Source organism: Choloepus didactylus, chromosome 1 (genome assembly GCF_015220235.1).
Source record: "Choloepus didactylus isolate mChoDid1 chromosome 1, mChoDid1.pri, whole genome shotgun sequence".
In the NCBI taxonomy this organism is placed as follows: Eukaryota; Metazoa; Chordata; class Mammalia; order Pilosa; family Megalonychidae; genus Choloepus; species Choloepus didactylus.
The window spans coordinates 153,449,541-153,462,811 of NC_051307.1; the positions used below are offsets into that span (position 1 = coordinate 153,449,541).

General features: G+C 38.1%; 1 protein-coding gene across 4 annotated transcripts in view; it reads left to right on the forward strand.

The window, feature by feature from the left end:
• Window positions 1–13,271, forward strand: part of ATR (ATR serine/threonine kinase) — a 133,905-nt gene that overhangs the window by 101,092 nt on the left and 19,542 nt on the right. For all 4 annotated transcript variants that reach the window (XM_037843431.1, XM_037843422.1, XM_037843438.1 and 1 more), the window contains one exon: window positions 10,152–10,294. In XM_037843431.1, coding sequence (XP_037699359.1) covers window positions 10,152–10,294 — 143 coding nt within the window. The remainder of the gene's footprint in view (window positions 1–10,151; window positions 10,295–13,271) is intronic.

Here is a 13,271-nt window from a genome sequence, read left to right on the forward strand (position 1 = left end):
AACTCAGTGAGTATTATTATTGTTTGGGGGACTTGAAATCATTTTAAGGTCCATGTGGGAGAAAATATGTATAAAAATAACCGGTAAACTTTTTAGAAACTTTTTACTGAGTATACAACATAAATATATAGCTTGAAGAATTATCACTAAGTAAACAGACTCATGAAGCCACCACCCAGGCCAAGAAATAGAATATTATTAGCACCCCACAACTTACTCTTCATTCTACACAACAATCAGTATTTTCTCTCTTCTCAAAGCTAACCATATCCTAGCCTGAAAATTTTTGAACAAAAATTTTGAGCTCATACAAGGCTGAGAATCATTCAAATTCTTACCAACCAGACTAGGGAGGCCTCGTTGCATACATGGAACATACGTTAGAGACACCAGAAGGACTACCCCTTAGAAGTGGGGCTAAATTAACCCTGGACTAAAGCTGCTCTACATCCATTTTAAAGCAGCATTAAAACAAGCTTTTAAAAAATTAAGCTGATTTGCAAGTAACCATACTGCTTGCCAGAATAAAGTTTGGCACTCTTTAAAGGAATACAACAAAATCCAAAATTCAACAACATAATATACCCTATGAGTAGCATCCAGTTAAAAATTACTATCCATATTGAAGAATCAAGAACATGTGACCCATAAAAGGAGAAAAATAAAAAACAGACTCAGAAATAACAAAGATGCTGAAATTAGTAGATAAGGACTTTAAACCAGGAAACACATTCCAGGGAGTAAATCCCAGATTTAACATTTTAAAATATTAAAATGTGCAGTGTGCAAAAGAATACAAAACAAACAAACAGGAAATGATGGCCTATCCAAAGGAAGAGGAAAAAATATGGAAAATGAAGAAGATGAGCGTGGGAACATACCAAACAAAGCCCTTTAAAAATGACCTTAAAAATGCTTAAGGAGATGAAGGAAAGCACAGAGAAAGAACTAAAGGATACCAGGAAAACAATGAATGAGCAACATGAGAGTCTTAAAAGGACTAAAAAGGAACGAACAGAACTACTAGAATTGAAGACCACAATATTGAAATGAAAAAATGCCCAAAAGGGTTTGTAGAGCAGATTAGAGCTGGTAGAAGAATCAGTGAACTTGAAGATAAGGCACTTGAAATGAGTCAGGCTGAGAAGCAGGAAAAAAAAAAAGAAGAAATATTAAAGCGAAATAGCCTAAAGCAACTATGGGCCACCATCAAGCACACCAATATACACAGTATGGGAGTCTTAGAAGGAAAAAAAAGAGGAGGGGCAGGAGAAATAGTCAAAGAAACAATGACAGAAAATTTTCCAAATTTAGCAGGAGACATGAATAAGCACATCCAAGAAGCTCAGAGAACACCAAATAGGAAAAACGTGAAGAAAAACACATCCTATCATGTATTGATTACATTATCAAATGTAAAGGACAAGGAGAAAGTTCTGAAAGCTGCAAGAGAAAACCAGTGTTATATACAAGGGAGTCCCAGTTAGATTGTGGGAAGAAGGCAGTGCTGAAGGAAAACAGCTGCCAGTCTAGAATTTCATATCCAGTGAGACTCTCAAAAATGAAGTAAAGAGTAAAACATTCACAGATAAACAAAACCTGAGGGAGTTTATCACCACTAGACCTGCCCTACAAGCAAGGCTAAAGGGAGTTCTTCAGACTGAAAGGAAAGAACATTAGACAGTGGTTCAAAGTAGCATAAAGAAATAAAGACCTACAGTGAAGTTAATGATTTGGGTAATTATAAATGCTAGTAGTAATGTATTGTATTATTTAGTATGTAACTCCGCTTCTTCCTATAAGCGCTAAAATGCAAATAAATAAAAAGTAATGATAAATCTAGGTTTTTGGACATACAATGTACAAAGTTGTAAGTGGTAATAAGTACAAAAAATGTTGGGGGAGGAGAAGGGATATAGGAACAATATATGCACATGCTATTGAAGTTAAGTTGGTATCAAAGCAAATATGATTGTTATATATTTAGGATATTAAATTTTAATCTCATGGTAACGATAAGGAAAATCAATGAAAAATATATCCAGATAGAAGTGAGAAAGCACTCAATATGGTACAACACAAAAAAGCAAATAAATATAAAAATAGGATTTAACAGAATTGAGGGACAAAAAAGGCATAGGACTTACAAAGGCTAAATAGCAAAATGGCAGAAGAAAGTCCTGTATTATCAGTAGTGATTGTAAATGTGAATGATTAAACTCCCCATCAAAAGGCACAGTGGATAAAAAAGCATGATCCGGGGAGGAACCTAAGATGGTGACTAGGTGAGACAGAGAAAAAAACACCTCCATGGAAAACACTAGATAAAAAACCAGAAAGGACCCAGAACACCACTTCCAAAGTAGCACCAGCTGGACAAGTTCTGCTAAAGCCACAGGGAACGTGCGTTTGGTGAAACCAGGAGTCTGCATTCTGAAACAAGTGAGTGAGTAGGCTGAATCCCTCGGCCACGCTGCGTTGGGGGGAAACGGTGGATTGGACTTTTTAAAAAAAATAAAAGCAGCCCGGGGACAGCTGCAGATAAGACGGGAGCGGTCTGGACTAACATCTCGGTGTCTGGGGTGGAAGATACCCCTTCCCACACCCACTGCTGATTGTCTCGGGTCCAGGGAAACAAAGGGGAGACACACAACTTGCAGCAGTCTCCCCAGCGGGTGGGGCTATTCCTGCCCGGGCCGAACACAGAGTGCGGAGCTGAGCCGAGAGGCCCAGCCTTGCAGCCGTCGCCCCAGCTGGCGGGGCTGCTCCTGCCAGGGGCTGAGCACACGACGCAGAGCCCAGCCGAGAAACCCAGCCTCACAGCCGTCACCCGGCAGGTGGGGCTGCTCCTGCCCGGGGCCGAGCACACAGCGCAGAGCCAAGCCAGGAGGCCCAGCCTCACAATCGTTGCTCCAGTGGGCGGGGCTGCTCCTGCCCGGGGCCGAGCATACGGCACAGAGCCCAGCCAAGAAACCCAGCCTCACAGCCGTCACCCCGACGGATGGGGCTGCTCCTGCCCAGGGCCAAGCATATGGCGCAGAGCCCAGCCGAGAAACCCAGCCTCACAGCCGTCGCCCCAGCAGGTGGGGCTGCTCCTGCCCGGGGCCGAGCACAGTGCAGAGCCAAGCCGGGAGGCCCAGCTTCCCAGCCATCTCTCCAGTGGGCAGGGCTACTCCTGCCCGGCTGAACACACAGCACAGACCCGAGACAAGAAACCCAGCTTGACAGGGAGTCTTTCCCACACCATTGCTCACACGACACAATATCGGCCATGGACAGTGGCCTTGAATACACCCACGGCTGGTTGTCCCGGAGCTGGGAGAGCGGAGCTGTGCGGAAAAGGGGAAGGTAACGCATCCCATTCAACCATCTTTGAAGTGGGCTGGGAACACCCCTACACAGCCCGGCGGCCCAGGGCTTCCATGGAGGCCAGTGCTCACTTGTGACGTGGCACGGCCTGCCCCGCCCTCAACAGAGGTCCTGGAAAAGCACAGCAGGGAGCGGGGAACCGCTCGGAAATCCCAGGGAACTTACACCAATACCAAGGACTTTTGTGTCAGCAGCAGAGAACAGCCTTAAATCTCTGGGAACACCTTGGAGATTTGATTGTTAGACCTGCCCTTCCTCCCTAACCACTCAGGCACACGCCCCTCATTGAGGGCAGACAGCACCGACAACACACCCAAATTAAGTGCACCAATTGGACCCCAAAAGAATCAGATCCCCACATACCACAAAGTTGGGGAGAACTGACTTGAGGGGAATAAGTGACTCACGGATGCCATCTGCTGGTTAGTTATAGAAAGTGTATGTCACCAAGCTGCAATTCTAACAAATTAAAGACTCACAGATGCCATCTGCTGGTTAGTAAGAGAAAGCGTACGTCACCAAACTGTGTCTCTGAAAAATTAGATCGATATCCTTTTTTTTGATACAATTTGAAAGAACCCTGTTAAACAAAACAAATGCCAAGAGCCCAAAAACAACAGAAAATCTTAATGCATATGATAAAACCAGACGATATGGAGAATCCAGCTCCAAACACACAAATCAAGATTTTGGAAGAAACGTTGTACCTCGCAAAATTAATCAAAGAACTACAATCAAAGAACGAAAACATGGCAAAGGATTTAAAGGACATCAAGAGGACCATGACCCAGGATATAAGTGCCATAAAGAACACCCTAGAAGAGCATAAAGAAGACATTGCAAGAGTAAATAAAAAAATAGAAGATCTTATGGAAATAAAAGAAACTGTTGGCCAAATTAAAAAGACTCTGGATATTCACAATACAAGACTAGAGAAAGCTGAACAACATCTCAATGTCCTAGAAATCCACAGAATAGAAAATGAAAGAACAAAAGAAAGAATGGAGAAAAAAATTGAAAAAATCACAATGGATCTCAGGGATACGATAGATAAAATAAAACTTCCAAACTTAAGACTCATTGGTGTCCCAGAAGGGGAAGAGAAAGGTAAAGGTCTAGAAAGAGTATTCAAAGAAATTGTTGGGGGAAACTTCCCCAACCTTCTACACAGTATTAACACACAAAGCGTAAATGCCCAGTGAACTCCAAATAGAATAAATCCAAGTAAACCCACCCAAGACATATTCTGATCAGACTCTCAAATACTGAAGAGAAGGAGTAAGTTCTGAAAGCAACAAGAGAAAAGCAATTCACCACATACAAAGGAAACAATATAAGACTAAGTAGTAACTACTCAGTGACCACCATGGAGGCGAGAAGGCAGTGGCATGACATATTTCAAATTCTGAGAGAGAAAAATTTCCAGCCAAGAATACTTTATCCAGCAAAACTCTCCTTCAAATTTGAGGGAGAGCTTAACTTTTTCACAAATGCTGAGAGACTTTGCCAATAAAAGACCTGCCCTACTTCAGATTCAAAAGGAAGCCCTACCAACAGAGAGACAAAGAAAGGAGAAAGAGATACAGAGAATTTTAACAGACATATATAGTACCTTAGATCCCAAATCACCAGGACACTCATTTTTGTCTAGTGATCACAGATCTTTCTCCAGAAGGGACCATAAGCTGGGACATAAAACAAGCCTCAATAAATTAAAAAAAAAAAAAAAAAAATTGAATATACTCAAAGAACATTCTCCAAACACAATGGAATACAAATAGAAGTCAATAATTTTTGAACTATAACTCCACTGTTTACTTCCTACATGATTAAAAAATACACAGACTCTAAGGACAAATCAGTGGTTTTGAACTCAATGTAAAATATGTAATTTTAGATAACTATATAAAGGTGGGGGAATGAAGGAGTATAGGAACATAGTTTATGTGCCCAAGTGAAGTGAAGGTGGTATCAAAGAAAAACAAGATTGATATGGATTTAAGAGGTTAATTTTAAGCCCCACAGTAAACACAAAGAAATTATCAGAGAATATAACCATAGAGATGAAAAGTAGAGTTCGGGTTTAGAGAAATGGGGGAAGGGGCAATGGGGAGTTAAGAAAGGAGTGTAGGGTTGCTGTTTGAGGTGAAGGGAAATTTCTAGTAATGGATGGTGGGAAAGAGCATAACATCATTCTAAATGTGATTAATCCCACTAATGGTAAGGCTAGGGAGGGGGTGGAATGGGAAGATTTAGGCTGTATATATGTTTCCACAATTGAAAAAAAAAAAAGTCTAACTAGACGACAGTTGTATGCTAAGGATGAACTTGGATGGGATTGGAGGGTGGAGGACAGGTGGTTCGACGGGACGCAGTTGAGACATGAGGAAAAGGAAACATAGAATGTAAGCATTGTATCATTGTTGAATCTCTTATACTTCTTAGCTGTGCTTAATGGAATTACATAAAAGAATGTTCTTGTTCATGGGAAGTACATACGTGAATTATAGTGTATGTTCAAGGATGTGTGCAGCTAACTCTCAGATGTTCAGAAGACAGAGAAATATATGATGGATGATAGACAGGGAGGGATGGAGGGAAAGAAATAACGATGTGACAGCATGTTAACGTTGGTGGATTTAGCTATGTGGGGAGGGGGGTCAGGGTATGATGGAATTCTGTGTATGGGGCTAGTATTGGTTTTGCTACTATTCATGTAACTTTGAATTTATTTCAAAAAAAAAAAAAAAAAGCATGATCCAACTATATGCTGTCTTCAAGAGACTCACCTTAAATTCAAAGATACAAGTAGGTTGAAGGTAAAAGGATGGAAAAGAATATACCATGCAAGTAGTAACCAAAAGAGAGCTTGAGTGGCTGTAATAATATCATGTAAATAGACTTTAAGTAAAAAACAGTTTCAGGGAGACAAAGATGGTCATTATATATTGATAAAGAGGACAATTCAATAGGAAGATATAACAGTTATAAATATATATGTTCTTAACAGTTCAGCCCCAAAATATATGAAGCAAATACTGATAGATTTGAAGGAGACTTTAACACATCACTCTCAGTAATGCATTGAACATCTAGTCAGGAGTAAGATGTTACACTGAACCAGCTAGACCTAACAGATACATATAGAACACTACACCCACTGAAAACAGAATACACATTCTTCTTGAATGCACACGGATCATTCTCTAGGATAGACCATATATTGGGTTACAAAACAAGTCTCATTAAATTAAAAAATACTGAAATCATACAATGTGTATTCTCCAAACACAATGGAATGAAGCTAGAAATCAATAGCATAGGGAGAAATGGAAAATTCACAAATATCTGGAAAGTAAACAGCATACTGGTTCAAGAGGAAATTGGGAATAATATTAGGGAATTAGGGAATATCTTGAGGCAGCAGAAAATGAAAATACAATATACCAAAACTTATGGGATGTAGCAAGGCCATTACTGCAAGGGAATTTATAGCTCTAAATGTTTATCTTAAAAATGAAGAAAGACTTCAAATCAAGGTCCTAACCTCAATGCTGGAAGAAGTAAAAGAAGAGCAGGCTAAACCCAAAGTGAACAGAAGGAAAGATATAACAAAGATTATAGTGGAGAAAAATGAAATAGAAAACATCAAAACAATAGAATCCACATCACCAAAAGTTGGTTCTTTGAAAAGATCCATAAAATAGACAAACCTTTAGCTAGACTGACAAAAAAAGAAAGAGAATACAAATAAAAATAACTAAAATCAGATTGTAAAGGGGATGTTAGAACTAAAAAGGACTATAAGAGGATAGTATGAACAATGTATGCCAATAAATTAGATAACCTAGATAAAATGGACAAATTCTTGGAAACACACAGACTATCCATATGGACTCAAGAAGAAATGGAAGATCTCAGCAAACCAATTACCAGTACAGAAATTGAATCAGTAGTCAAAAACCTCTTAACAAAAAAAGCCCAGGGCCAGATGGCTTCGTAGGGGAATTCTATCAAACATTCCAAGAAGACTTAACCCAAATTCTGCTCAAACTGTTCCAAAAAATTGAAATGCAGGGAACACACACACAAACTCATTCTACCAGGCTGACATCACCTTCATACCAGTGCAGGATAAAGGTACCACAAGAAAAGAAAACTAAAGACCAATATTTCTTATGAATATAGATTCAAAAATCCTGAACAAAATACTAGCAAACGAACCCAACAGCATATTAAAAGAATTATACACCTAGACCATTTTATCCCTGGTATGCAAAGTTGGTTGAACATAAAAAAATCAATTAATATAATACACCACATTGACAGAATGAAGAAAAAAAACCACAGTCATCTCAATTGATGCAGAAAAGGCATTTGACAGTATACAGCACCCTTTCTTGATAAAAACACTTAGAACCCTAGGAATAGAAGGAAACTTACTCAACATGATTAAAGACACATACGAAAAGCCCACAGCTAACATCCTACCTAATGATGAAAGACTGAAAACTTTCCCTCTGAGAAAAGTAACAAGACAAGGATGCCCATTGTCATCACCATTATTCAACAGTGTACTGGAAGTTCTTGCCAGAGCAGTCAGGCAAAAAAGGGAAATAAAAGGCATCCAAATTAGAAAGGGAGAAGTAAAATATTCCCTATTTGCAGATGATATGATCCTATATACAAGAAAACCCTGAACAATCCACAACAAAGCTCTTGAACTAATAAATGAATTCTGCTGAGTGGTGGGGTACAAAATCAACATCCAAAAATCAGTTCTGTTTCTATACACAAACAGTGAACAATTGGAAAAAGAAATCAAGAAAAAAAATTCCATTCACAATAGCAACTAGAAGAATCAAGTATCTAGGAATAAATCTAACCAAAGATGTAAAGGACTTGTAGATGGAAAACTAAAAGCATTGTTGAAAGAAATTAAAGAAAACCTAAGTAAATGGAAGGATGGTCCATGTTCATGGATTGGAAGACTAAATATTGTTAAGATTTCAGTACTACCCAAAGCAATTCATAGATTCAATGCAATCCCAATCAGAATTCTAACAACCTTCTTTGCAGAAATGGAAAAGCCAATCATCAAATTCAAATGGAAGGGTAAGAGTCCCCAAATAGCTAAAGCCATCTTAAAAAGAAGAATGGAGTTGGAGAACTCACAGTTCCCTGTCTTAAAACTTATTACAATGGCACAGTAATCAAGACAGCATGGAACTGGCACAAGGACAGATGTATAGACCAATGGAATTGATTTGAGAGCTCAGAAATCAACCTTCACATTTGTAGCCAACTAATTCTTGAGAAGGTGGCAAGAACCATTCAATTGGGAAGAACAGTCTCAACAACAAATGGTGCTGGGAAAATGGGATCTCTGTTTGCAAGAAATAGGAGGACGACCCCCTACTTTATACCATATTCAAAAATCAAATCAAAATGAATCAAAGACCTTAATGTAAGAGCCAGAACTATCTAATTCCTAGAAGAAAACATAGGGAAGCATCTTCAGGACCTTATGTTAGGCTGTGGTTTCTCAGACTTTACATCCAAAGCACAAGCAACAAAAGAAAAAAATAGATAAGTTGGATCTCATTAAAGTTAAAATTTTTGATTTTATCATGAAAGTGAAAAGGCAGCCTACTCAGTGGGAGAAGATATTTGGAAAACACGTAAGCCATAAAGGATTAATATCCAGAGTACGTAAAGAAATCCTTTGTTTAACAACAGAGACAAACAACCCAATTAAAACATGGCAGAAGACTTGAATGGACATATCTCCAAAGAAGATATACAAATGGCCAGAAAGCACATGAAAAGATGCATCAAAACCATAATGGATACCATTTCACCCCTATTAGAATGGATACTATTAAAAAAAGAGAAAATAGCAAGTGTTGGAGAGGATGTGGAGAAATAGGAACACTCGTTCATTGCTGGTGGTAATGCGAAACGGTGCAGCCGTTGTGGAAGACAGTTTGGCGATTCCTCAGAAAGCGAAGTATAGAACTGCCATGTGACCTGAGAATACCACTACTATATATACCCAAAAGAACTGAATAAAAGGGAAGAAAGTGTTTCCAAAAGGAAGAAGAGTAGACAAAAGAAACAGATTCTAAAGGGAATTCAAATGAGATCAGAATTGGAAAATATCTCTTGAATTTAAGGAGGTGCTTTAGTGGAATGGTGAAGCTTGAAGCACAAAAGTAGTAGTTTCAGGAGTGAAAGTGAGGTTGAGAATTCTTTTTATTATCCTGATTATGAATGAGTGGAGAGAGAGAGGGCAATAACTTTTGGGAAAATTTGAAGAAAAGAAGTAGTAAAAGAAACTATAATTTTTATGCTTTGAAAGTCCTATCCTCTTCAGAAATTAGATATTTCACTTTCATTGAGGATTTTTAAAATCCCTTTTATCTATACATATACCCATATAAAAATACTTTAATTCCTCTGGAAATTATTTTGATGTATCATATAAAGTGGTTATATACTTGGAATATTTTTCCCCTAAGTAGCTAATTAATTATCCCAGCACCATTTCATGTTGGCCATTGGGCAACCCACCAGACCCAACTAGTCATCTTGAGGGAACCTTTTGTAAGAAAGGGAAGAAAGTAGCTATTCCTTATTAACATTCAAAAGTCAGTTTGCCTTTGACCTCGCCCTGTCTAGACATGGGTCTCATACTTTTGATCCCTAATCATCTACTTATGTTATCCTTCCCACCATAGTCCAGGGATTTTTATGTGACTATCCTGTGTTCTCTTTTACAGGATGTGACCTTGTTCCTGCCAGAGTGGGAAGATGGGCATTTCTACCTTGCCAAGTACTATGACAAATTGATGCCCATGGTCACAGACAACAAAATGGAAAAGCAGGGTGATCTCATCCGGTATATAGTTCTTCATTTTGGAAGGTGAGTGTAAGAACTGGCATATTTGCTGATTAAAAACATAAACTGACTCTTACTGAACTGTTATCACAGATCTTATATTGAAGATGTTTTCTGCTTTAACATTGATTGAATATATCACCCTAGATAAGATATAAATGTTTTCTTTAGACATTTGCTTTTAAAAATTACTTTTTTAGTGGAAAAAGTGTTATATGCACATGTTTTTTTAAAATTCAACAATGTCAAAAATGTACAGTGAATTTGAGTGTCCTTCCCATTCTATACCATCCTTCCCTGAATCATCCTCCCGAGAATTCCAGGAGACCCAAATTCCATTATATTTAATTGCCAAGGAATATTTCATTCCAGCCCCTTCTGCATAGTCGTATATATGAAAATTATTCTGAAATTAGATTTGTAAAAAGATCATATATCTTAAACTAGTTAAGAGCTGAAATAAATCTTTTTGTTTCATATTTTAGTGTATAATAGTCAAAATAGTATATTTACTCAAGCCTACTCTTTTTTTGTTTTTTTTTTTAATAATTAAATTCAGTTTTTTTGAGATATATTCACATACCATACAATCATCCATGGTGTACAATCAACTGTTCATGTCTAGTTATTCATAGTTGTGCATTCATCACCCCAATCTATTTTTTGAACATTTTCCTTGCACCAGAAAGAATAAGGGTACAGAATAAAAGTAAAAAAGAACACCTAAATCATCCCCCCCATCCCACCCTATTTTTCATTTAGTTTTTGTCCCCATTTTTCTACTCATCCATCCATACACTGGATAAAGGGAATACGATCCACAAGCTTTTCACAATCACACTATCACCCCTTGTAAGCTACATTGTTATACAATCGTTTAACAATACAAGAGTCAAGGCTACTGGGTTGGATTTTGATAGCTTCAGCTATTTACTTCTAGCTATTCCAATACATTAAAACCTAAAAAGGGTTATCTATGTAGTACATAAGAATGTCCACAAGGGTGACCTCTTGACTCCATTTGGAATCTCTCAGCCAGTGAAACTTTATTTCGTTTCATTTCTCATCCCCCTTTTGGTCAAGAAGATGTTCTCAATCCCACGATGCCGGGTCCAGATTCATCCCCGGGAGTCATATCCTGCATTGCCAGGGAGATTTACACCGCTGGGAGTCAGGTCCCAGGGGGCAGGGCAGTGAGTTCACCTGCTGAGTTGGCTTAGCTAGAGAGAGAGGGCCACATCTGACCACCAAAGAGGTACTCAGGCAGAGACTCTTAGGCACAATTATAAGCAGGTTTAGTATCTCCTTTGCCATAAGGAGCTTCACAAGGGCGAGTCCCAAGATAGAGGGCTCAGCATACCAAACCATCAGCCCTCAATGTTTTTGAGAACATCAGCAACAATCCAGGTGAGGAAGTCCAGCACTTCCACATTTTCCTCCAGCTCCTCAGGGGGACCCTGCATATATATTTTTATTCTCTGCCCAAATTACTTTGGGATGTGTCGCCATTTCACACTAATTTATACAAACCTACCAGATTATACTTCCTTTCAAAATTCCATGTAATTATGGTGTTTTGAACAAACTGACTGGAGAAGTTACATTGTGTAGAAAATATAGATCCTGCACCAAATAAACATCTCTTCCCTTGGTCTCACATGGAAGTTGAAGTTTTAAAATACAGTCATTTTCTACCTTTACCCTTTGGCCCAATTTGCCCTAGTCTTAACCAGATCTGCTTCATTCATATCTCTAATTGAAGTCTGGGCTCTTTTTCAGCTTTTTTTAAAACAGTTGCTGTATGTGCTAATACTGACATTCTTATCTGCCGAGCTCTAGCTCTGAGTTTCAGTTGTCACATAGATACCCAATGTTCCAGAGACTGATCAGGTTATATACAAAAGGATCAGCACCTCAGCTACTCTTTATATTTTCACAAATTATTACTTCCTAGGAAGTAATGAATGACAGAGGCAGACTGGAAAATTTACAAATACATGGAAATTAAATAATACATTTTTAAGTAACCATTGTGTCAAAGAAGAAATCACAAGGGAAATTAGGAAGTATCTTGAGATGAATGAAAATGAGAATACAACATACCGAAACTTATGGGATACAGCAAAGGCAGAGCTCATAAGGAAATTTTTAGCTATAAATGGAGTATAGAATAACAATAGAATCAGTAAAACCAAAAGTTTATTCTTCGTAAAGATCAATATATTTGACAGAGCTTCAGCTACAATAAAAAAGAACAAAAGAGTAAGAAGGCAAACAACAAAAATCAGAAATGAAAGGGGGTTCATTACTACTGAACTTACGGAAATAAAGAAGATTATAAGGACATTATGAACAATTTTACACTACCAGATTAGACAACCTAGATGAAATGGACAAATTCCTAGAAATGCAAAAATTACATAAACTGGTTCAAGAAGAAATAGAAGACCTCAGTAGACCAATAGCAAGTAAAGAGATTGAATCAGTTATCAACAATCTCCCAACAAAGAGAAGCCCAGGACCAGATGACTTCACTGATGAATTTATCAAACATTCAGAGAAGAATTAACACCAGCCCTTCTCAAAGTCTTCTAAAATTGTAGAGTATGGAAAACTTCCTAGTTATTCTGTGAGGCCAGCATCACCCTAATACCAAAGCCAGATAGAGATATCAAAAGAAAAAAATATATAGCCCAATATCCCTTATGAATATAGGCACAAAATCTTGACAGAATATTAGCAAACCGAATCCAATGCACATTAAAATGATTTTACATCATGATCAAGTAGGAATTATCCCAGGAAAGCAAGGGTGGTCTAACATAGGATAATCAATCAGTGTAATACACCACATAATAGAATGGAAAAAAAAAAAAAAACTTCATGATTATCTGCATTGACACAGAAAAGGCATTTGACAAAATCCAACACCCTGTCTTGATGAAAACACCCAGGAATCTAGAAATAGAGGGGAATTTCTCAGCATGATAAAGGGCATATA